General features: G+C 38.6%; 1 protein-coding gene across 3 annotated transcripts in view; it reads left to right on the top strand.

Moving 5' to 3' along the window:
* The window catches only part of GRM1 (glutamate receptor, metabotropic 1), a 767,595-nt gene that overhangs the window by 538,348 nt on the left and 204,992 nt on the right, over positions 1-24,255 (top strand). For all 3 annotated transcript variants that reach the window (XM_006891654.1, XM_006891655.1, XM_006891656.1), the window contains one exon: positions 1,505-1,740. In XM_006891654.1, the coding sequence (XP_006891716.1) occupies positions 1,505-1,740 (236 nt within the window). The remainder of the gene's footprint in view (positions 1-1,504; positions 1,741-24,255) is intronic.

Below are 24,255 nucleotides of genomic sequence, written 5' to 3'. Positions count from 1 at the left end.
CTCTTGATTTCCTGGTTGCTGTTACCAAGAGTGTTGATTGTGGAGCCAAGTAAATGAATACTGTTAACTATCTCAATCTCTTCACCATCCATACTGATGCTGCCAATTGGCCCAGTGGTGAGAATCTTTGTTTTGTTGACATTGAGCTTTAATCCATACTGAAGACTGCAGTCCTTGACCTTCTGCAACAAGCGCTTCAGGTCCTCCTCAATTTCAACAAGCAGGGTTGTGTCATCTGCATAATACAGGTTGCTGATGCCTCTTCCGCCAATCCTGATGCCACATTCCTCCTTGAATAGCCCAGCATCTCGGATGATCTGTTCTGCATACAGATTGAAAAGGTATGGAGACAGAATACATCCCTGACGAACCCCTTTCTTGATTTTGAACCATGTAGGGTCTCCTTACTCTGTTCTGACAACTGCCTCTTAGTCCAAGTGTAGGTTTTGCATTAGCACAATCCCAGAACATTTGATTGTGCTAATGTGAAACCTATACTTGGACAGCAGCATTACGCCAGCATTTATTTGCTCACACTTATCATCTTGGGAGTTCTGAGATGTATCCAGATACAGAAGAGGGTATAGTGGATACTGTAGTGTCCCTCCCAAACCACCCTCTCACCCTCGTCTGATCTAACATAGTCATTACTTCATCTGTCTGGACCATTATAATTTGTTCTCAGGGGTATGCTACAGTATTGTTGTTTTTTTAACCCAAGAGAGTTTGCCTCTTCTGAGATTGTAGTCTGTCCCCAGGACTGTTCCCATTCAATGACTAGCTGAAGTGAGAACTAAGCTGAGCCCTTCTATTTGAGAAAAATATGAAGGATCTTCCCAGTTCTAGAACTTCTCGTAGTATGGGGTCAAGCATCTGTCAGAACCGTCACGTATTTCTGTTTCTCCATGTATCCAATCCCATGTTCCTCCATCACTCCCTCACATGGTGTTTCCCAAGGAATAGCCTCAGTGAACACATCTCCATCTCAGAGTCTGTTTCCCAGGAAATCATAGGAAAAGAGGGAGTACACACACCTCTTGAATGTTAAGTAAGCAGTGGGTATAGTAGTTAAGTGATGTGAGTAGACTTTTATTCACTGGAACTGTGCTTAGAGCAAACTACTTAACCTTCACCTTCCCATATATGTGTAAGAAGGGCATTATGAGAGTATACTTCTCAGGGTTGGTGTGTGGACTAAATAAAACAATGCATCAAAATGTGTTTAGGAGATAATCTGTTGACCTGTAAGTGCGCAGTGAATGTTAGTTCTAATAGCTACTATCGACATCATCTTCACTATCACTTTTGTTGTTGAAGACAAACCAACTGAAAGCCCTGGGTATTAGTTTTCATAACTTTCTGATCTGCCAAATATCCTCATTAGTACTGCTGCCTTAAAGTAGACAGTAATTTGTACAGAATCATTTCATTTCTAGAAAACAAAGAGCTCTATTTGTGAGATGTTTGACTTTCTCTCTCTCCATCCTGTTCCCTGCATTTGTAGTGATGGCTGGGCAGACAGAGATGAAGTCATTGAAGGCTATGAGGTGGAAGCCAACGGGGGAATCACCATAAAGCTGCAGTCTCCAGAAGTCCGCTCCTTCGATGATTATTTCCTGAAACTGAGGCTGGAAACTAACACAAGGAATCCCTGGTTCCCTGAGTTCTGGCAACATCGGTTCCAGTGCCGCCTACCGGGACACCTTCTGGAAAATCCCAATTTTAAAAAAGTCTGCACAGGTAACTTGTGCTCACAAAATCACAGCTTAGAGATTAGGCTCTATCCTCCTGCTCTTTCACAGCTTGTCGTTGGAGAGGGGAAAATGTCAGGGCTACAGACCCAAATTGCCATCTTGAGTTAGAAGATAGCCACACAAAAGTGAATGTGTGTATGTCTCCAGGTTCATTTTTATATATTCTGGAAAGACTATCTTGTTCCCTGAAGAAGTAAGTGATTAGAAAAGATCATTGAAGTGAGAGAAGAGTAGAGGTATGTATTATTCCAGGCAGAGGGAAGAGGTTTATATATTAGGCACGGTTAGGAAATGCTATTCACAGCACTGTGGAAATGCTGATTTGATTCCTTTTGCTTTGCCATGGTTTACTTTTATTTGCAAGTCAGAAGCAAGTAAGCTATAACACCATTGGCCGCACCTCCACTATACATGTATGTTGGCATTATTATGATGTGCTTTCAAGTTGGAATCAATTCATAACTGAACCTCCAGCAGAGGTATGGATGCTAAGAAACTCTACTCTCATCCATAAGTACAAATGGTGGTCCATGAGCTGTCCCCTGGAGCCACACAACAGGATGTAGCATTTGCTTTCAGGTCTTTCTGGGGCTTGGTGAACCTGTAAAAGGTCCTTTTTCATTTTACTTAGTAACTGTCATAAAACAGACTTATTAGCACTGTAACATATAGAAATATTTTCTTCAATGTATAAGAGTGTGTTCTCCTCTTTTTCAGTATTTTCTATGGTTTTCTATGCTGCAAAGATAAACTTTTATGCCACTGGAGCTCCTTTTTGGTCTATCATAGTGCTGTGCAAGGTATATTTTGCTCTATAGTTTGCTAACAGCATCAAGGACAGACACTAAGGACTCTATCCATGATCTAATTTGTGTTGTATAGGTGTGAAGTGATGCTTAGTTTATAACTGAGGAAAGCAGGCATTCTGTGAGGGTCTATAAACATGTCCATTCATGCAATATTAATCAATAAAACACTGTATGCAGCAAAGACAGGGACAAAAAAAGCCATGATCTCAAACCTAGAAGAACCTGTGATTTCTTTGGAGGAAACTACACCTCATATACCAGTGAAACAGATAAACACCACCAGAGGACAATGAGCTGTTACAAAATAGCTTAAGAACATGACCAATTTCCTAAAAATATTGCCAATTTCAATAACATTTAGATTTTTATTTTACAATAATCCCTTAATGTACCAATAGTTAAATAGAGTACTAAACATCTTTATGAGGTAATGTTCAGCAGAGGTCATTGGGAAGTCATCTGATCTAGGTCTGTTTTTAATTATGATTTCTGGTGCTCTCTCAGCCTGGCTTTTAAGGAGGCTGAGAGATCTAACCCAGCTGAGAGCCAGGAGGGTTGACCCTAACAGCTAATCTGATTTGTCTCTGCAACATAATGTCTCTCTATTGAGTTCATTTGTCTACAAAATAGTAGGCCTGTATAGTTAAGAATGCTAGTGAGCCAAGACATCATCTATTACAATCTTCTTATTTGGAAAACGAAGATGTTACAAACTGAAAAGAGTTATGACGTCTTATTACAACTCAATTTTCCTGAATACGACAGTCTTAATGACTTTTGGACTTACTTATAGTTTACGTGCTCTCATAAATTGCTTTCCAATTGTTTTTGAAGGGATACTGTTTTCTTCCTCAAACTATTGTTGTTGTTGTTGATTACCATTGAGTGCAGCATGATTCATAGCAACACTATGAATAAAGGGCCTGAAATCTTTCTAGAACTATAACTATTGTCATTTATCAAAGTTCATAGGGTTTCCAGAGGCATGTTGTTTAGGATGTAGATGCCACTCCTGCTTCTAAAATATAGTCCTTAGACTATATTAATTTTAAATAGCGAGAGTTACTGCATCTCTCTCAGCCTATAAGCAGAAGTAGTGTCAGAAACTTGATCATTTCTTCAATTCAACATAACTCATTGCTGTTGAGTTGGAACCTACTCATAGCTGACCTTTCAGTGGGCTTTTAGAGGCTGTAAATTGCATAGTGAGGGGTTGCCCATCTCCCCCCACCTCTCTCTCAACAGTTGGTGGACCCAAACGGTGTACCTTTGGGTTGGCAGTACAACTCCTTACCTCTAGGACACTGGAGCCAATTCTTAGTAGCTGATTAAGCAATTGCCTTTTAGTGTAGGGAGTTCTGGTGGCATAATACATCCATAGGGAGTTGTACTGTTAACCCAAAGGTTGTAACTCTTTCATAGTTCAAATTCACCAACTGCTCTGCAGGAGAAAGATGGACAATCTCCTCCCATACAATGTACAGCTTCAGAAACTCAGTGACTCAGTTATGATGCAACTATGAATCAGTTCCCAGATGATTACAACGAGTTGAGTTGGTGAGTTTAGTTTAGGAGATTTCTAGGGGGTGTATAATATGTCAGACTACCAGCTGAAAGGTCAGAGGTTTCAATCCACTAGTTGCTGCAGATAGACATTCTCTTCCTGTAAACACATACAGTTTGGAAACCCAATGAAAGATCCCTATTTGTTAGAACCAACTTGAGAGCAATGGGTTTGATTTTTAGTTTAGGGGTATAAATCTCCTCTTTTCTTTTTTAAATAAAAGTTAGGATTATTATTCTTAACAATTTTTTTTAATATTTAACAGTATTGAAACAAAAGATATATCTGGTGGCCAAGAGTAAAAATTGACTTGATGGGAACTATCTTTGTTGTTGTTGTAGATTTATGATTGTTCATTGTTTAAATAAACATAATTATAGTTCCTTTTATCGGCATTCAAGAGATATTTGTTGAACATCTACTGTGTACAAGGATTTATGTTATTGTTATTGCTAGGTGCTATTGAGTCAAGTGTGACCCATAGCAACCATATGAAGAACAGATGTGGCCCCTGTCCTATCCTGTGTCATCCTCACGATCTCTGACACACTTGAGCCCTTAGCTGCCCTCACTGCATCTGGTTAAAGGTCTTCCTCTCTGATGCTTCACCTTTCCAAGCATGATGTTCCTCTCCAAGGAATAGTCTCTAGTAGAAACATGCCCAAAGTCTGTTAGACAAAGTTCTGTCATCTTTGCCTCCAACAAGCACTCTGAATTTATCTTATAAAGTAGAAATAAAACACAAAACAAAAGAGAGAAAAATCTCTGTTCTCAAAAATCTTATAATTTGTCTCAGGGAAACAGATGATAACCAGTATAAGAAAAATATATTCTCAACTAAATGGTCATAAATTCTGTGGAGAAAATAAAGATTAAAGGGTGATGGGATGGAATGAAAGTGGTTTAAAACTAAGGCTGAGAAGTTATCTTTGAGAAGATGACATCTGATTAAAGATGATTATGAGAGAATGAGAGTGAAACTATAGAGATGAGCTTTCCCATCAGAGGAAGAAGCAAACAGTGAAGAGGCACCTGGTTTAGTGGAAGAACATTAAGGAAAACGAAGCGGGAGTATCCAGTGAATAAGTAGGAATATGTCGTATGTAGTATATAGGAAACAGGTAAGAGAGACACCTGGGACCAAATCCTGCAGCACATTGACTAGTCATTGAAAGAATTTTGTACTTAGTGGGAAGCCTATGAGGAATTCAAGTATTTGAAATTTGATCAGCCTTATTCTTTCAAATTCAATCATTCTTGCGGAAATACTAAACGTTGCCAGAATGTTGTTGTTGTTGTTATGGGCCATCGAGTCGCTTGCGACTCATAGCGACCCTATGTACAACAGCCCTAAACTCCACTCTGTCCTGTGCCAATCGCACTGTCTCTGACACTCCCATCCCAATTATCCCAGTCACTGAATCAATCCACCTCATAGAGGGCCTTCCTCTCCTGTGCCGTCCCTCCACCCTCCCAAGCATGATGTCCCTCTCTAAGGCCCGGTCTCTCCTCTCAACATGTCCAATGTATGTTAGACGGAGCCTCAGAATCCTTGCCTCCAAGGAGCCACCCGGTTTAACCCTTTCCAGGACAAATCTGTTTGCTTTCCTAGCAGTCCATGGTATTCTCAATACTCTTCTCCAGCACCACAGCTCAAAGGCATCAATTCTCCTTCTATCCTCCTTGGTCATTGTCCAACTCTCTGATGCATAACAAGTGATTGCGAAGACCATGGCCTGTATCAGACGCACCTTAGTCTCCAAAGAGACACCATTGCTCTTCAGCACTTTGGAGAGGTCCCTAACAGCAGACTTTCCCATGGCAATGCACCTTTTAATTTCCTGGCTGCTGGTGCCAAAACTGTTGACTATGGAGCCAAGCAAACTAAAGCTGTGTACAATCTCAATCTCTTCACCATCCATCCTGATGCTGCCAATTGGTCCAGTGGTGAGAATCTTTGTCTTCTTGACATTGAGCCTCAATCCATATTGTAGACTGCAGTCCTTGACACTCTGCAGCAGGCGCTTCAGGTCCTCTTCAGTTTCAGCAAGCAGGGTTGTGTCATCCGCATAACGCAGGTTGTTGATAAATCGTCCACCAATCTTGACCCCACATTTCTCCTCATAGAGCCCAGCCTCCCGGATAATCTGTTCTGCATATAGGTTGAAAAGGTATGGAGATAGGATGCATCCCTGGCGTATGCCCTTCCCAATTTTGAACCATATGAGGAAAGAATAAAAATGAAGATACTAGTGAGAGAACTATAGCATAAAACAAGTGAGACAATGCTGTGGATTGGACTGTGATGGTGGCAAGTGAGATGGATAGTTGGGTTGGTTATAAATACTGTGTCAGTGATACCTGAGAGCATTTGCTGAGAGAATTTGTCAAGAATGACTCTAGCCATGCAACTAGAAAGATGATAGCAAGATATAGGAAGATATCAGGAAAGGCATTTTAGGAAAATCAGGAGTTTAGTTCAGACAAGTTAAGTTTGAGATGTCTTTCACTAATACAGTGCTATATGTCATTTTGTCACCATGTATCGTTAGTACCTGTGTGCCACTTTTTAAACATGCCTGTACTTCCTTATGAGAACTTCAAAGAAAATATTTGGTAACCTGAGTCCTCAACAGAGCAAAAAATTAATCATCTGCAGCCTTGTACCCTATTATTTTGGATTTTCAATTGCCTTAATAGTCAGAGTTCAACTCTGATTGGCTAATGCACACAGCAAGAAAAAAAATGTGCAGGTTGTTCTTATTTATGCTTGAAAATGAAAGCTATTTTTAAGGGCTACTCATGTTGCTTGCAATCTTTAATAAGTCTGGTTGTTTGCATTTTATTCTCTAGTGAAGTTTGGCAAATATTTCCCTTTGTTCTTAGTTCTAAGGAAGGCAGATATTTTGTTTACATTAAATTTCCTGTTTGAGACTAATTCCTTAAACTTATTGTTCTTTTATGCTGCAGAAATCCTAGAATTTTATCTTGCAGAGCTGTTATCTGTATTACCTACGTGTGCATGTATTCATGTAAATGTAATTTACTTTCAATTTTAATCTTTATATTTCTGTATAATTGCTTCAGAATTCTTAAAAAGGAACACATTTTTGTATCATTCTTATCCAGTGAGAAAGTTAAATATAAAATTAATTCTCCAGACTTCTAATGAATATGCAAGTATATTGACGAAAATTAATGTAAGGAAGTGGAATTAACCTTTTCATACTATTTACAACTGCTGTTTCTGTTGCTCAGCCTTATCTCTTACAACTGGGTCACTCCTGGTGATTTGGAAAGATTTCTTCATTGTCGTTAATTCCCACAAAAGCATTTCTTGAACTAAATCAGGGGTGTTACTATTTACATAAAGAGTTTACATGTGTTGGGTAGTCTGCTTTAGTGTGAAGGGTCTTGAACCTAGGAGGAATAATTCCAGCATCGCTGTGGCTAATTAAAAAGTACTTCATGAAAAATCTACATCACTGCTTAATTAGTGGGAAAGTGCTAACTGAAACATCAAAGCCTGGCTTCTGAAAGATGAATCATAAGGAAAGTGGAGAGAATAGGAGGGGAAAAAACCAACCCAAATAAAAGTCTCTCTCAGTATTAGATACTTTAAGGACTTATATCCTGTAAACAATACCATAGCATTTTCTCATTCCTGATCAAAATTGCTGGACAAGTAAATGGAAACTGTTGAAATACATTTGGAAGCAACATCAGTGGGTCTAAGCCTGGCTCACTTACATACTTGCCACATGATTTAGATAATCTTGTCTTCATTAGCCTATGAATTTCTGCAACTATAATATAGTAAGACTGTTCACCTCTCAGATGCAAGCATTAAATGAAATCAATTCAATTCAAGTCATTGTCACTGAGTCAGCTCTGACTCACAGCTGACTCTCCAGCGGTTATTGTGAAGCTGTAAGTAACATAGGAGGAGATTGTCTTTCTCCCTGGGAGCCATTGGTGGATTTGATCCACCACAGAGGCACCACCTTTAAGTTACCATAGCAGCAAAACTCCCTATGTATTATGCCATCAGAACTCTGAGAGAGAGAGACAGAGAGAGACAGAGAGAGACAGAGAGAGAGACAGAGAGAGAGAGAGAGCGAGTGAGGGTGTTGTTAGGTGCTGTCAAGTTGATTATGACTCTCAGTGACCCTATAAACAATAGATCTGAACCTTGTCCTATCCGACAACATCCTCATGATATCTGATAAGCTAAATCCCCCTGTTATCGTCTCTCTGTCAATACATCTTATTGATCATCTTTCTCTTTTTCTCTGACCTTCCACTTTTCCCAACATGATTTCTCTTTCCCAGGACTAGCACCTCCTGGAAATATGTCCAATCCAATGTAAGTGAGATGACGTTTTAGTATCCTTGCCTCTAAGAGGTATCCTGTTTAAACTTCCTTCAAGTCACATTTTGTTTGTTCTTTCAGCAATTGAAGGCATATTTAATACTCTTTACTGTCCCTGACACACCCACCCTCATTACCCCAGTCACGGTATCAATCCATCTCATCGATAGTTTCCCTCTCTTTCTTTGTCCCTTCACCCTTCCAAGCATGATGTCCTTCTCCAAGGACCAGTCCCTCCTTGCAACATGTCCAAGGTATGTCAGACAAAGCCTCAGTATCCTTGCCTCCAAGGAGCAGACTGGCTTCATCCTCTCTAGGATGAACCTGTTTGTTCTCCTAGCAGTCCATGATACACTCAACACTCTTCTCCAGCACGAAAGTTTAAAGGCATTAATTATCTTTCTATTATCCCAAGTCATTGTCCAGTTATCTGTTGCATAGAAAGCAATTGCAAAGACTAGGGCTTGGATCAGGTGACCCTTAGTCTCTAGACTGACATTATTGCTCTTCAGTACTCTGGAAAGGTCCCTGACAACTGACTTTCCCAGTGCAATTCATCTCTTGATTTCCTGGCTATTGGGACTAAGTGTGTTAATTGTAGAGCCAAGAAAACTAAAGCTGTCAACAATCTCAACCTCTTCATCTTCTCTCATGAGGCTACCAATTGCTCCTGTGGTGAGAATCTTTGTTTTCTTGTTGTTGAGCTTCAATCTATAGTGAAGGCTGCAGTCCTTGATCTTCTGCAGCAAACACTTCAGGTCCTCCTCAGTTTCAGCAAGCAGGGTAGTGTCATCTGCATAACACAAGTTGCTGATGAGTGTTCCTCCAATCCTGATGCCATATTCCTCCTCATACAGTCCAGTCTCCCAGTAATCTGTTCTGCATATAGATTGAAAAGGTATGGAAACAGGACACATCACTAGCATCACCCTTCCCCATTTTGAGTATTTTGAGTATGTTTGGGTTTCCAAATAAAGCAGTAACACCTACCTTCCCCCAACCCTCCATGTCAGTCGTGCTTTATAATAGCATGAACAGTCTACTGAGCATAATGAAAAATCTACAACCAGGACAGAACAAAATAGATGAATGGGACTTTCTAAGAATCAAATTTCTACATACATAGAAAATCTTCTACAAGAGGGTAAAAAGGAAATCTACAGACTGGGGAAAAGAATCTGTAAATGACATATCTGATAAGGGTCTTATATGTAAAATTTATAGAATAACCCAGCACCTTAACAAGAAAAAGTTAACAATCCAATCACAAAATGGGCACATACTTCAACCAAAGAAGACATTCAGCTGGAAAACAAACACATGAAAGAAATGCTCAAAATCCCTTTCTATTAGAGAGATACAAATCAAAACAACTAAGAGATATCTTCTCACCCCAGCAACAGTAACAAAATTCAACAGAGCAGCAAACAACAAATGCTGGTGAGGCTGTAGAGAGAATGGAACCCTTGTTCACTGCTGTTGACAGTGTAAAATGGGGCAACCACTATAGAAGGCCTCCTGGTCCTTTATAAAAAATGTGGAGATAGAAATACCACTTTGACCCAACAATTCCACTGCTGAGAATATAGCCTAATAAAACAAAGCCACTATTCAAAGAGATGTATGCGAGTCCATGTTTATTGCTGTGTTATTCATAGTAGCAAATAGATGGAACGAACTCAAGTGCCCATCAACAAACAAATGGATAGGAAAATGGCTTTATTCATACAATGAAATACTACACAACGTTGAAAATAAATGAACTCATAAAATGTTACACAGCATGGGTGACTCTGGAGAACATTATATTGAGTGAAATGTCTTAGTCACAAAATGACAAATACTGCATAGTTTATTCTTGCAAAGAATGCTAGTTATGCTGCCCTCAATGTAATCTATGGGGTTACTCTGTAACCTGTAGGCTTATTACTTTTCCTTAATAGTTTAGCATTGCATTTCTCATATATGTTTCTTGCAGGGAATATTGACATAAAACCCTAATTACAGTAATCATAATTAGCACCTGCTTGTTCAGGATGGGTACTTCCTGATATACTTAAAATTTTGCTCATTTAATTTTTAAATCATTTTATTAAGATATAATTAACCTACACTAAACTGTATTTATTTAAAGTGAACAATACATTTTTCTACAAAAATGGCCCCAAAACTAAAGCCAAAGCAACGGTGTTAAATAAAGGCCAAGAAGGCAGTCCTGAAGGACATCCACAGCCACAAAAAAAGAAAATCCTCAGCTCACCCACCTTCCAGTGGCCTGACACACTGAGAGCAAAGGCAGCCCAAATACCCCTGAAGATTATCCCCAGGAAAAACAAGCTTGACCACTATGTCATCATCAAGTTTCCACTGACCACTGAATCAGTCATGAAGTTAGAAGATGACAACACACTTGTGTTCATTGTGGAGGTCAAAGCCAACAAGCACCAAATCAAACAAGCTGTAAAGACTCTCTATGACATTGATGTGGCCAAGGTCAGCATCTTGATTAGGCCTGATGAAGAGAGAAAGGCCTATGTTCAATTTGCTTCTGACTGCGATGCTTTGGATGTTGGCAACAAAATTGGAATCATCAAAACTGAATTCAGCTGGCTAATTCTAAATACAGTTTTTCTCACCTAAAAAAATAAAAAGAACAATTTGACAAATGTTTAAATAGTTATATTTTCATAAGATCTTCATAACAAAGATAACCTCATAAAAGTAATGAATCTAGGCACAAACGGAGACTTGTATACCAATGTTTATAGCAGCATTATTCACCATAACAGGAACATGGAAACAGCCCAATGCCCACTCCAATGGAAAGGATTGAGAAATTATGGCACGTTCACACAGTGGAATACTACACAGCACACAAAAGCAATGAGTTTCTAAATTACTACCTAACTTGAGAGGTACTGGAGAACATTATGCTAAGTGAACTCAGTCCCACTTAGACAAATACTGTATAAGACCATTACTATAGAATGAGTATGAGGATCCAAGAGGGTGGGGGTATTTATTCATAGGGCCGTACAATTTGATGAGTAGAGGGAGGGTTAGGTAAAGGAAAGGAGAAAGATTCGGTGTGAAAAACAATGTATGTGAACTTTGTAAATAAACCAGTATAAAATACAAACAAAAACAACAAAAAAAATTGAACAGCACATAAGAAAAATTTTTAAAAGTAGTGAACCTGTTATTCCCCCAAATTATTTTTTCGCTCCTTTGAAATCTGTACTTCCCACACACAACAACGTACTGGTTACTGGTTACTTACTCATTATCATTTATTTTAGATTTATTTAATATAAATGCAATTATGCATTGTATGCTATTTTCTGTAGTTTTTCTTTTAGCATAGTTATTTTGAAATGCATCATTGAATTGCATTGTGTACCAATCACTCTTTACTTCTTGTTGTGGAGTGGTGTTTTATTATATGGATAAATCATAATTATTGCATCCATTCACTTGATGATATTAGGTTATTTCCAATTTTTGTTATTACAAGTCTTCCATGGATCTCTATTCAGAAGTCTTTACAGAGATATGTAGCTTCATTTTCCTTGGTTCAATTTCTCGTGGTGGAATTACTAGATCGTATATTAAGTGTATGCTTAATGTCTCACATTTTATTCAACCTTTGGCTCTATTCATTATGGAGATTTATTATTGGGGAGATATATATATATATATATAACGAGGTCAGACACTCAGGAGACAAATGGATTGGCAAAATAAATTCAAGATAGTGAGAGTTCTGAATGACTTCTTCCTCATGTTTGATCAATCATTCCACTCTTCCTATTATTTAGAGGTGGCAGTTAAAGTGAAAGAGAACTTTATGGCCATATTGTGAGCTATAACTTGAATCATATTAGTTATTAAACATAGCATATTTCTTTATGGGATACTTGGGAACCAACACTGCCATATCTCTTAGGTTCAGAACATGAGGCCTAATGATAATTTTTCCCCCTGAAAATCAACCCTATAACCCAACTTCTATATACATATATGTATACATATATATGTATACATATATACATATATATATACACACATATATATACATATATATACACACACATATACACATATATACATATATACATGTATATTTGGTCCTGATGAGAAGGTGTAGCTCTCTATAGTCAGTTCAACACTTACACTCATAATTCCTGTGTTCTTAATGCACAGTAATTCACTGGTTATACACTTCATGTTTGGGAGCTGCTTTGTACAAAGTAGTTTTGAGTCTCTACATTAATCACTTGTACTTATGTCAGTGTAAATGCTATAATTCTACATCACCATTTGTGTATAGACCAATTAATCTTCTTCAAGATTGCCACTAGCATGGGAAACAGTTGTTTATATTCTTCATACACTAATCCTGGCAGAAGTTTAGTGCCCATGCATGGAAACTACATGGGTGCAAGTATTTAAAATTTGTTATAGATGTCAGTGAATTGAATCCATAGAGACTTTCCTCAAGTAAATCTGGCTCTCATATCCCAGTCCATGCTATTAGTCAGTCCATTTGGCTCAATTAATAGCCAAAGCCCTGGAGTAATTTGATTAATAACCTTGGCCTTTTAAGCAATACCTCTCAACACTGACAGATTAAAGTCACCAAGAAAGCTTTTCGCAAAAGCACTCCCTTATACCAATCTGGATCTAGCACAGACCAATTGAATCAGACTCTCTGGAAGTAGAGCCATGTATCTATTTTAAGAGCATAAAGAAATTCATACTTAAGATGTATGAGCCCATTAACCTTTTTTTTTTTTTTTCATTCTCCGAAACGCGGAACAATCTGTCATTGTCCAAGTTGAGAACTTGCCAGTTTTGGAGTTGTGTCAGCATGCTTTGGTAACTGGTGAGAGAGTTCAGTGGCTCCTGATGGTGAATCAATCTTTTGCTTACTTCTTTTTTTGTAGATTGGACATCTGAGAAATGTCTCACTGGGCTGAAAATCTAAGTATTGCTATGCCTGTATTCCTTCGTGAAGCCATTAAATAAGATTTTGCTTCCTTGCTCTTTAGTGTGTCTGGAGACCACTGGCATTCCTTGGTTGATGGCCCCTTCCTCAACCATCAAAGTTAGCCATGTTGCATGTCTCTGATATTTCAACTAAAATCACATCTTTCTCTGACCACAGTCAGCAAAGGGTTCCCTGTTATTAATAACATGTGATCATATTAGACCCAAACATACAATCTGTCTTAGTCTCAAAGTTCTGATGAAACCTGTCCACCCAGGATGACTCTGCTGGTAGTTAAAAAACTAGTAGCGTATCTTCCAGAATCATGACAACACACAGGTTGTTGCAATCACAAATGCTTGTGAAAATTGGACAAAGAGTAGGAAAGACTGAAGAATGGATGCCTCGGAGCTGAAATATGTTCAGAAATATGTTCTTCACTCTGTGGGAGAAAACTTTTTCACATGGAAACAAATAGGATCTCTTCTAGTAAAGTGATCAGCTAACTATCTTCCAAATTTGGAACAGAGCAGTGAACCTGGTCTTTTTTATAGTCTTAAGTTTTGTCTACTGTCTCCACCACCTTCTGATATAATCACATCTTCAAGTGGCCAACAATGGAAACCAAATTCCATCTAGTTGTTCTGGTTTCTAGACTCAGAGGTTCAAGTTCATGTGATCTTTAGTCTTTGAATGAATTTTTTTTCTATAAACCTTTGTTTTTCTTCCCTCTTCTTTGCTTGGGGTAGAAAGAGACCAATAATTGCAACCCAGATGACTCCTCTCAAGCCATTGTTGCATTTTTAATTGGTTGTTTCCAATCACAATTTACACCAACAACCACATCTACAACTTTTCCTTCAGACAAACATCCTCCTCTAATTTAGATAGCCTGAGCCAAATAGACTTCTGATGCAAAGCCCCCATCTTGGTCTGTTCTCTCTCAGTCATTGTTTTTCTTCCACAAGATTTATGGCTACCAAATGAATTATATCAGAAATGTGAGACAAGACACTGACTCTTGATTTTATCTTTGTGATGAAAAGGTTTAATTGACCTTTTGCAGCCATAATACCTTATCAGTGTTGTTGTTTTAACAGTTAGAAATGAGAATCTATTTCATTTACAAATCTGCACCTTCAGTTTCCTCACATTCTTGTCTAAACATGCAAGCTCACTTGATAAAATATCTTGTTTTGCAAACTATTGCAAATGGCATTACTGGTGACTTGAAAGCTTTGCCATTGCATAATCGGAGCTTGTGCCTGGATAGCCTAGTCTGTAGGGAGTTGCGCTGCTAAGCAACTCTGCCTCTCTGGTGAGTCCAACAGTTACTCTTTGGAAGAAGAAGGAACATGCTCCTTCTGTTCCGCCTCAGAAACCCAAATGAAGGGTCAGCTATGGGCCGGTTCTGACTCAACGCCAATGACAAAGTGTAATCTGAGTTCATGTGCATTTGAATTGTGATATCAATTTCCTTGCCATCTGTTGACTGCTTTCTATGCGCCTCACATTTTGCTTCTGTATTATTTTTGCTATTGTTACACCTGCTCTATACTTGTAGGTACCTGACTTCTGTGTCAGGCAAGATAGGATCAGCTATACTCTGATAACAAATTACTTTCAATTTCATTTCATTTCATAATAGATAATTATTTTAAATTCTGTTATGTATTCATTAAAACATGCCTCTGTATCTTCTTCACTTTAGACACCAGTCCAATAGAATCGCTTTTATCAGCAATACTGACAGCTATGGTAAAAGGAACAGAGCATGCCCTCCAATTGTGTACAAAATCAATGTTCTGATAAACATTGTATCTGTTACTCTCACATTTCATTGCAAAGCAAATCTTATGGTCAAGCTGGATATCAACAGATAAAGGGAGTATGTTGTTGCTTGTTGTTATGTGCTGTCAAATTTCTTGCAGCTTACAGCAACCTTAAGTACAACAGCTCCGAACCCTGCTCTATCTCGAGCCAACCACATTGTCTCTGACACACGTACCCCCATTACCCCAGTCACTGAGTCAATCCATCTCATCCAGGATCTTCCTCTCTTGTGTTGTTCCCCCCCTTCCAAACATGACATCTCTCTCCAAGGACTGGTCTTACCTTGTAACATGCTCAAAGTATGTCAGCCAGAGCTTTAAAATCCTTGCCTCCAAGGAACAACCTGGTTTCACTTTCTCCAGGATTAACCTGTTTGTTAAACCCACTTCAGATAAGAAGCATACAAATTGATTTGTAATCAATTCAATACAACTCACAAAATCCAAATCAGCTCTACAGCTTTTTGTTCAAAAGAAAGCAAGCTTCATGTGTTATAATTGGTGATGTTGTTAGCTGGCATTGAATCAGACCTCAACACATGGTAGTTTCATGTGTCATCATGTAGAACTGCTCCACACAGTTTATTTGACTGTCATCTATACTACAGTCAATTGTCAGGTCTTTTCTTCTGAGGAGATGTGGGTGCGTTTGAACTGTCAATCTTTGAGTTAGCAGCCATTTGCAAGCTGTTTGCACCACCCAGGCTGCTAAACAATACATTAAAAATAAGCAAACAAAACCCATTGCCACTGAGTCAATTCCAACTCATAGCAATCCAACCTTCCCCAGCATGATGTCTCTCTCTAAGGACTGGTGCTTCCTGAAAATGTGTCCAAAATAAGTGAGATGAAGTTTCACCAGCCTCACCTCTAAGGAACATTGTGTTTGCACTGTGTTCAAGACAGATTTGTTTGTTCTTTTGGCTGTCTGTATTCAATACTGTTTGCTACCACCACAAAGCCAAAGCATCAATTCTTCTTTAGTCTTCCTTTTTCATTGTTCAACTCTTAGATGCATAGGAAGCAATTGAAAATGCCAAGGTTTGGCTCAAGGGCACCTTATTCTTTAGAGTGACATCTTTACTCTTGAGAAATTCAGAGAGGTCCTTGTCAGCAGATTGTCCTAATACAATAAATCTTTTGATTTCTTGGTTACTATAGCTCATGATGTTGATTGTGGATCCAAGTAAAATGAAATCATTGCCAGCTTCACTCTGTACTCCATCTATCATGATATTGCCTATTGGCCCAGTGGTGAGGATTTTTGTTTGCTTAATGTTGAGGTGTAATCCTTATAGAAAGCTATAATCTTTGATCTTCTGCTATGTGTTGAGTATTCTTCACTTTCTGCAAGCAAGGTTGAGTGTTTGCATGACAAAGGTTATTAAAGGATCTTGTTCCGATCTTGAGGCCACGTTCGTCTACATATACTTCAGCTTCTCAAATGATTTCCTTAGTATACAGAATGAATGCATATGGAGGAAGGATATAACTCTGATGCACAAATCTGTCCTGATTTTAAGAGCTCTGGGAGCCCAGAGGGGAGTGATTGTGCTGTGAAACCAAAAGAGATGCATCTCTGGTGGTTCAAAAATACACCAGAAGGAGGAAGATGGGCAATCTCTCACACAGGTTACAACCTCTAAAATCCCGCGTGCTTGTCAGCTATGAGTTGGCTGATGAGTCTGAGGTGTTATTTCATTTTAAATAAATAGTAGATACTTTTTATTTAGGTGATAAATGAAGGTTTCAGAACTCCAAGCAGAGAAAAATGACCCAGAATTAAGAATTATTATTGACTTCCCAAGTTTCTCTTAGTGAAGTCTGCTCAAGTTGTTTCGAGGTTCTGAGCAGAATTGAAGATTTTCCTCATCTTGGAAGGACAGAAAGAAAAAGGACTCAGCCAGCATCTCACAACAAATGTCTCGCCCTTTCTTTCAAGGGGTCCCTCTCCCAGGTTTACACTAAGATTATTGGAATTAATGAGCACTTACAATGCTCGTTTTCTTACATGAGGCGTTGAGAAGTCAACTTTACCTCTATACGCCAGACTCTTATTGCAAAGTGATAAACAGGAACAAATTCTTAAAAAGCAATAATGCAAAGGTTTAAAGACATTCTAGGCCTCCATTTCTCCCCCTCCTCATGTTTTTCAAGTGATTTCACAACATCTCTTAGGAATTCAATGTGTTAAACCTGCATCTTACTCTCAATGACAATTTTCCGAGTTGACATGTTCAAGGTTAAGATACCATCTTGATGTAGGTAGGAATCCCTCATTCTATGAACCAACTTCCTTTATAGGGTTGTCCAACAGTTCTTGTCATTATTGGCTGATATGCATTTAAAAAATTCCTAATAACATGAAAATCAGTGACTAAATTTGTCCTCTTTACTGTCAGCTAGGCTGAATATTTTTTCCAATTTTTGTGGTGGTTGTTATGTGTTGTTGAGTCACTTGCAACTTATAGTGACCCTATGTACAGCAGCTCTGAACCCTACTCTATCCTGAGGCAAATGTATTGTCTGTGGCATACCTATCCCAAAGACCCCAGTCACTGAATCAATCCATTTCATCAGAAGCTCTGATGGACTTTGGAAATCCAAAGTCTCTGTAAATTTTCATTAAAATTAATAATAATGATAAATATTTTAAAAAAAGATAAGTCTTTAAAAAAGTCTACTTTGGCTTTTGAGTCTTTAATAACCCTGGCCATGGTGACTTATTCAGTGCACTGGTAAGAACAAATACAGATTATGTAAACAAAAGTGTTAGATTCCAATATTTTTAAAATTGTGATTTGTATGTGTGTGACATTTGTCATTTGGACAATTTTTACTTCTATGATTAATTTACATTAATGATAAGTGTTATACTGTGCAAACACAGAGAAGTGGTGACATAGGTATTAAAACTGAGTTTTGTTAAAAGCCAAAACAAAAAGTTAGAATATTGTTTGAGGATATAATTAGCTATTGTTGTGTTAGAACATATTTATCCTCTGTGAGGATAAATGAAATACTAATTATGATCAAGTCAATTTCAACTCTTAGTGACCTGATAAGACAGAGTAGAACAACACCATTGCTTTCCAAGACTGTAAATCTTTGAGGAAACATATTGACTATGTATCTCATTTGAAGACTGGGAAGCTCAAACCACCAATATTTTGGTTAGTAACCCAACCACTGTAGCACAAAGAGTTTTGAATCTATTGAATATCTATTGAAATAGGTTAAATAGAATATTAAAAAGTACTAAGTAAAAGCCCAGTGCCCTTGAAACAAACTGGACTCACAGTGACCCTACAGGAGAGAATAGAATTACCTCATAGGAAGTTCTGGTGGTCTAGTGGTAAGGAGCTGCACTGCCAACCAGAAGGCACACAGTTTGAATCTACCGGCTGCTGGATGGGAAAAAGATGAGCAATCTTATCCCATGTGATTATCCTGCCTCTAAAAATCCACTGCAGGTATGAGGTGGTCCCAACTTGACGGTGCAAAACAACAAGAACACAGGGCTTCTGAGCCTGAAAATCTTGTGAGAGTAGACTGCTTCATCTTTTTCCCCCCACTCATGGAGCAACTAGAGGTTTCAAATTACTGACATTCCCATTAGTATCTCAATGCTTGACCCAATACCCTACCTGATCTCCATATGCCACCCTAGTTTACCTGAAATCTTACTGGTGTACTATGTTTCTAATGAACCAATACTGATGCTTTATGACAAACTGAAGACTAGCATTTAGTTTTGTTTCCTTCTGTTTTACCTTCTTTCTATTCCAGGATCATATAGGATATGGGGAGCTCTGGTAGCTTAGTTGCACTGTCATTGGAAAATTTGTTGTTGTTATGTGCTGTCAAGTCACCTGTGACTCATAGCAACTCTATGTACACAGCCCTAAACCCTGCTCTATCCTGTGCCAGTATTAATGTCTCTGATATATCTACCCTCATTACCCTAGTCATTGAATCAATCCATCTCATTGAGGGTCTTCCTCTCCTGTACTGTCCCTCCATCCTCCCAAATGTGATGTCCCTCTCTAAGGACTGGTCCTACCTTGCAACATATCCAAATTATGTCAGATGGAGCTTCAGAATACTTACCTCCAAGGAGCAACCTGGTCTCACCCTCTCTAGGACGAACTTGTTTGTTCTCCTAGCAGTCCATGGTATATTCAGTACTCTTCTTCAGCACCACAGCTCAAAGGTATCAATTCTCCTTCTATCATTTCTAGTCATTGTCCATCTCTCTGATGAACGAAGTTCCTCTGAGTTGGCAGCATAACTCCGTAACAACTCTGAGCTTCAGTTCCCTAATCTCTAATATGGGAAACATATACCAACATTTAAGTACAATGATAAAAATTAGATGAATTAAAAATATGAAATTAAAAATTCCTGTACAAATAATAGCGTGGTTAATTGGCATTTTTAGCTTGCTTTATATATTAATATACATGCATACAACACACAAACATACACACAGATCTTTTCAAACACTTGCTATGGATCTGGGAACGGGACAATGAATAAAGATAACAGAAAAGTTATTATAGTAAGAGAAACCATTCTAACATTCCTATTATAGAACTAAATTTATAGTCACTTTTCTACTGGGGAGTAAGGGTGAGTGAAGGAAATGGGAATTATCCAGTGTGAGAAACAATGTATATGAACTTTGTAAATACACGAGTATAAATGAAAAAAACAAAAACCCTTTTATCTTATGTATGATCTAGTCCAACATGTTATGGTGATATTGCTGGTCCAAATTGAGAACCCAGAATGTTTCATTTTACCTTGAATTTCAAAGGAAATAATTTTGTCTCTTCATTCTCTCTTTCTCTTATACAAGCCTATGATTTGTGTTCAGCCCCCCCTTTAATCTTGATTTGGTTAATTATGTTTACTTTAGGATGTATATTTATTTATAATAATTTGCTGTTTAAGTCAGACAAATAGGAGATAGATATAGATTAGATAGAGATAGAGATAGAGATAGAGATAGATATAGAGATAGATATAGAGATAGAGATAGAGATATGCTGTTGTTGTTGTTGTTCTTAAGAGCCATCGAGGTAGGCAACTCATAGTGACCCTATAAAGGACAGTCCTCGACGCTTGGGTGCCTTTCTTCCTCTCTCCAGGTTCATAGGGTTTCCAGAGGCAAGCTATTATGGAAGTGGATACCACTCCTCCTTCCAAGCATGTTTTAACTGGGGAGCTCCACCCCACTCTCTGTCCACATTGGGTAGCCAACTATTAACGCATTTGACACATCAATGTCAAGAGGCAGTCATCAGAACAGAGCAAGGAAACAATGCATGGTTCAAAATTGGGAAGGGTGTATGCCAGGGATGTGTCCTATCTCCATACCTTTTCAACCTATATGCAGAACAGATTGTCCAGGAGGCTGGGCTCTATGAGGAGAAATGTGGGGTTAAGACTGGTGGAAGACCTATCAACAATCTGCATTATGCAGATGACACAACCCTATTTGCTGAAACTGAGGAGGACCTGCAGCACCTGCTGCAGAGGGTCAAGGACTGCAGCCTCCAAAATGGATTGAGGCTTAATGTCAAGAAGACAAAGATTCCCACCACTGGACCAATTGGCAGCATCAGGATGGATAGTGAAGATATTAAGATTGTTCACAGCTTTAGTTTGCTTGGCTCCACACTCAACACTCTTGGCACCAGTAGCCAGGAAAATAAAAGAGACATATTGCCATGGAAAAGTCAGCTGTTAGGGACCTCTCCAAAGTACTGAAAAGCAATGGTGTCTCTTTGGAGACTAAGGTGCGTCTGATACAGGCCATGGTCTTTGCTATCACTTGTTATGCGTCAGAGAGTTAGACAATGACTAAGGAGCATAGAAGGAGAATTGATGCCTTTGAGCTGTGGTGCTGGAGAAGAGTACTCAGAGTACCATGGACTGCTAGGAAAACAAACAGATTCATCCTGGAGAGGGTTAAACCAGGCAGCTCCTTGGAGGCAAGGATTCTAAGGCTCTGTCTAACATACTTTGGACATGTTGTAAGGAGGGACCGGTCCTTGGAGAGGGACATAATGCTTGGGAGGGTGGAGGGACAGCGCAGGAGGGAAAGGTCCTCTATGAGGTGAATTGATTCAGTGACTGGGGTAATTGGGATGGGAGTGTCAGAGACAGTGCAATTGGCACAGGACAGAGCAGAGTTTAGAGCTGTCCTTCATAGAGTGGCTATGAGTCACAAGAGACTCAATGGCACATAACAACATATATAAATTAATATAAATAATATAATATAGATATTGTGTGTATTGTGTATGGTTGAGCTGAAACTGACCCATACCTGACCCTCTGGTGGGTTTTCAGAGACAGTTAATTGGATGGGAAGAGATTGCCTATCCTTCTTCCATGGAGAAGCTGGTGGCTTCGAACTTGTGCCTTTGGGATTGCAACACAGCTTCTTGCCACTAGACCACCAGAGCTCCAGATAGTAATACTATAAAGATAAAAATAAATATATATGTAAATACATATGTAAAAATATATATAAATAAGTAAAAAATATATTTATTTCCACCTCAGTATAAGGGAAGAATCAATCAAATATTTAGGGTAAAGGTAAATGAATGTAGCTACTAGTTTCTAGTTAGTTGTTGGTTTTGTTTAGTAGAAGAAAACATATTGTGTGCCCCCCAGGTGTTTAGCAGAATGTTTACCCTTTACTGTTATGTTCCAGTCTCAGTGTGAGTGTACAATGACATTCTGTGAATTACACAAAGTTAATAAAACAGTAACTGTGCCCACCGAAGTTGGCAGTCTAGTTGAGGTGATGGGACATAGTCATGTGCTTCCATTAACTATCATGAAAACTGCAAGAGAGGCTGATTGATAAAATGTTAAACTATAAAGTGAAGTGATTCATAAAACAAGGAAGCACATGCTTTAGAAATATATTCATTATCAAGGTCAGAGTCTTAGAATAAAAAGGTGCAAAGGACCATGAATAGTGCATTATCAGGACAAGGATTCCCAGAAGATGAGTGTAATGTTGCCATTATTTTTGGCAGCAATTAGGCAGTCCCAGGATAGATTGCAAAGCACTGCCTGGAATGGGATATCCCTTTGATACCCAGCAATGTTTCATGAGAGACATTCATTATTCCATTGTTGATTAAATGTCGTCTGAGAGTCAGGACCCATGAAGGCCTTGGCTGTAGGAGTTTGTTTCAACCCAGAGAGAATGAAAACTTATTAAGACTTATTAAGTCAATGTAGAACAAGAAACTATTGTACTGTCATGCCTCTATATTCTTATATCTCAGGTTGCAATGGTAAAAGGGGATGTCGTTCTTGTTGTTGTTGTTGTTAGGTGTCATCAAATAGGAATCATGGCAACTCCATGAACAAAATATCTGAACCCTGTTCTATCCTGCATATCAATCCACCTGGTTGAGGGTCTTTCTCTCCTTCGCTGACCCTCCACCCTCGCCTGCATCATGTCCCTCTCCAAGGAATAGCCCCTCCTAGCAAAATACCCAAAATATGCAAGGTGATAGTGGTTAAGAAACTCTAGATAAAGTTGTTGCACCAACTGAACCAAAGCCTATTTATCTAATTTATTTGTGTGTTTGTTTACGTCTGTCTTTGTATAATTTAAAGTCTTGTTAATAAGTCCAAAAATTTGTCATTAGCAAGCAGATGTGCTTGATTCTCATCCAGGTCTCAGCTGGCCATAGAGAAAGTGCTGGTCTATGTAGCATTTTTCCCATTGTGAATGTCAATGTCATTGTGAATGTCAATTGTGAATGGGTTCCTTCGGTGACTGGGACAATCAGAGTAGGTAAAAACAACATAATTAGTTATTAGCTGAATAAGTCCTTTAAATAATTCATATTAAAGAGACATAAAATTAATTCCAATCCAAACTGTGCTGCTTGTTAAATACGGGATAAAGTCAATAACTTTATCTACAGAATGAGTTTCTTAATAGCCCCTTCATGACTGTTACCTGTGTATCTATATCTCCCTCTGCATCTCTCTCTCTCCTTCTCTCTGTATTTAGATACAGAGATGATGATATAGATGATATAGATGATGATATAGATAATGATATAGATGACCTATCTTTCTATCATCTGTCTCTATCTATCTATCTATCTATCTATCTATCTATCTATCTATCTATCTATCTATCTATCTGAGAGGAACCTGGATAGACCTTACTTCAGTTAAAGTACCTTGACAACTTGTAGCTTCCAGAATGCCTAGAACATAACCTATCAGAGAATTCCCTAAGATGATGACATTTAAATATTTTCCTCATATATGTGCTTTCTTATATTTTTATTCCCTCTTACCAGGAGTGACAAGTCTTCCCTTCTCCTTATATTCTTCAGTGGTAAGATTTAATTTCTAGATTACCTAACAGAAAAAGAGAGAAAAGCTCTGTGTTTTATTGGTAACAATACTTCATTAGACCTAAACACTTGGCAGTGCATATTACTGGGAATAACCTTCAGGAGAGGAATTAAAAATAGACGTGGGTGCCTTTCCTGAGAGTAATAATGTGGGTGACTGTAGGTGCTGAGTCATCTGTTGTCACTGGGTGGGAACCAGCTAGGAGGAGAGACATGGATTGGCCAACTGGAGCTTGTTCCTGGCCCTGAAAATGCACTGCTCCCGGAAAGAGAGAGACTAGGCTGCTTCTCATATAGTGGAAACCTTGGCTCCTGGGATGCCAGCATTCTCGTAACCAACCAAGAGCCAAACGCCCAGACTTTAACATGCTGTTCTTATAACCATACCCTGTCACCAGTCATAATTTATTTTGTAAAGCTTAAACAAATATTCTCTGCTTTCCTGTCCCTCTTCCTCTCCTCTCTCCTCTCTTCTCTTCTCTTCTCTTCTCTTCTCTTCTCTTCTCTTCTCTTCTCTTCTCTT

Source organism: Elephantulus edwardii, unplaced genomic scaffold, assembly GCF_000299155.1.
Source record: "Elephantulus edwardii isolate Elephantulus edwardi_28Jun2011 unplaced genomic scaffold, EleEdw1.0 scaffold00102, whole genome shotgun sequence".
In the NCBI taxonomy this organism is placed as follows: domain Eukaryota; kingdom Metazoa; phylum Chordata; class Mammalia; order Macroscelidea; family Macroscelididae; genus Elephantulus; species Elephantulus edwardii.
Note: the sequence above shows the minus strand (reverse complement) of the source record. Positions and strands in the feature narration are given on the sequence as shown.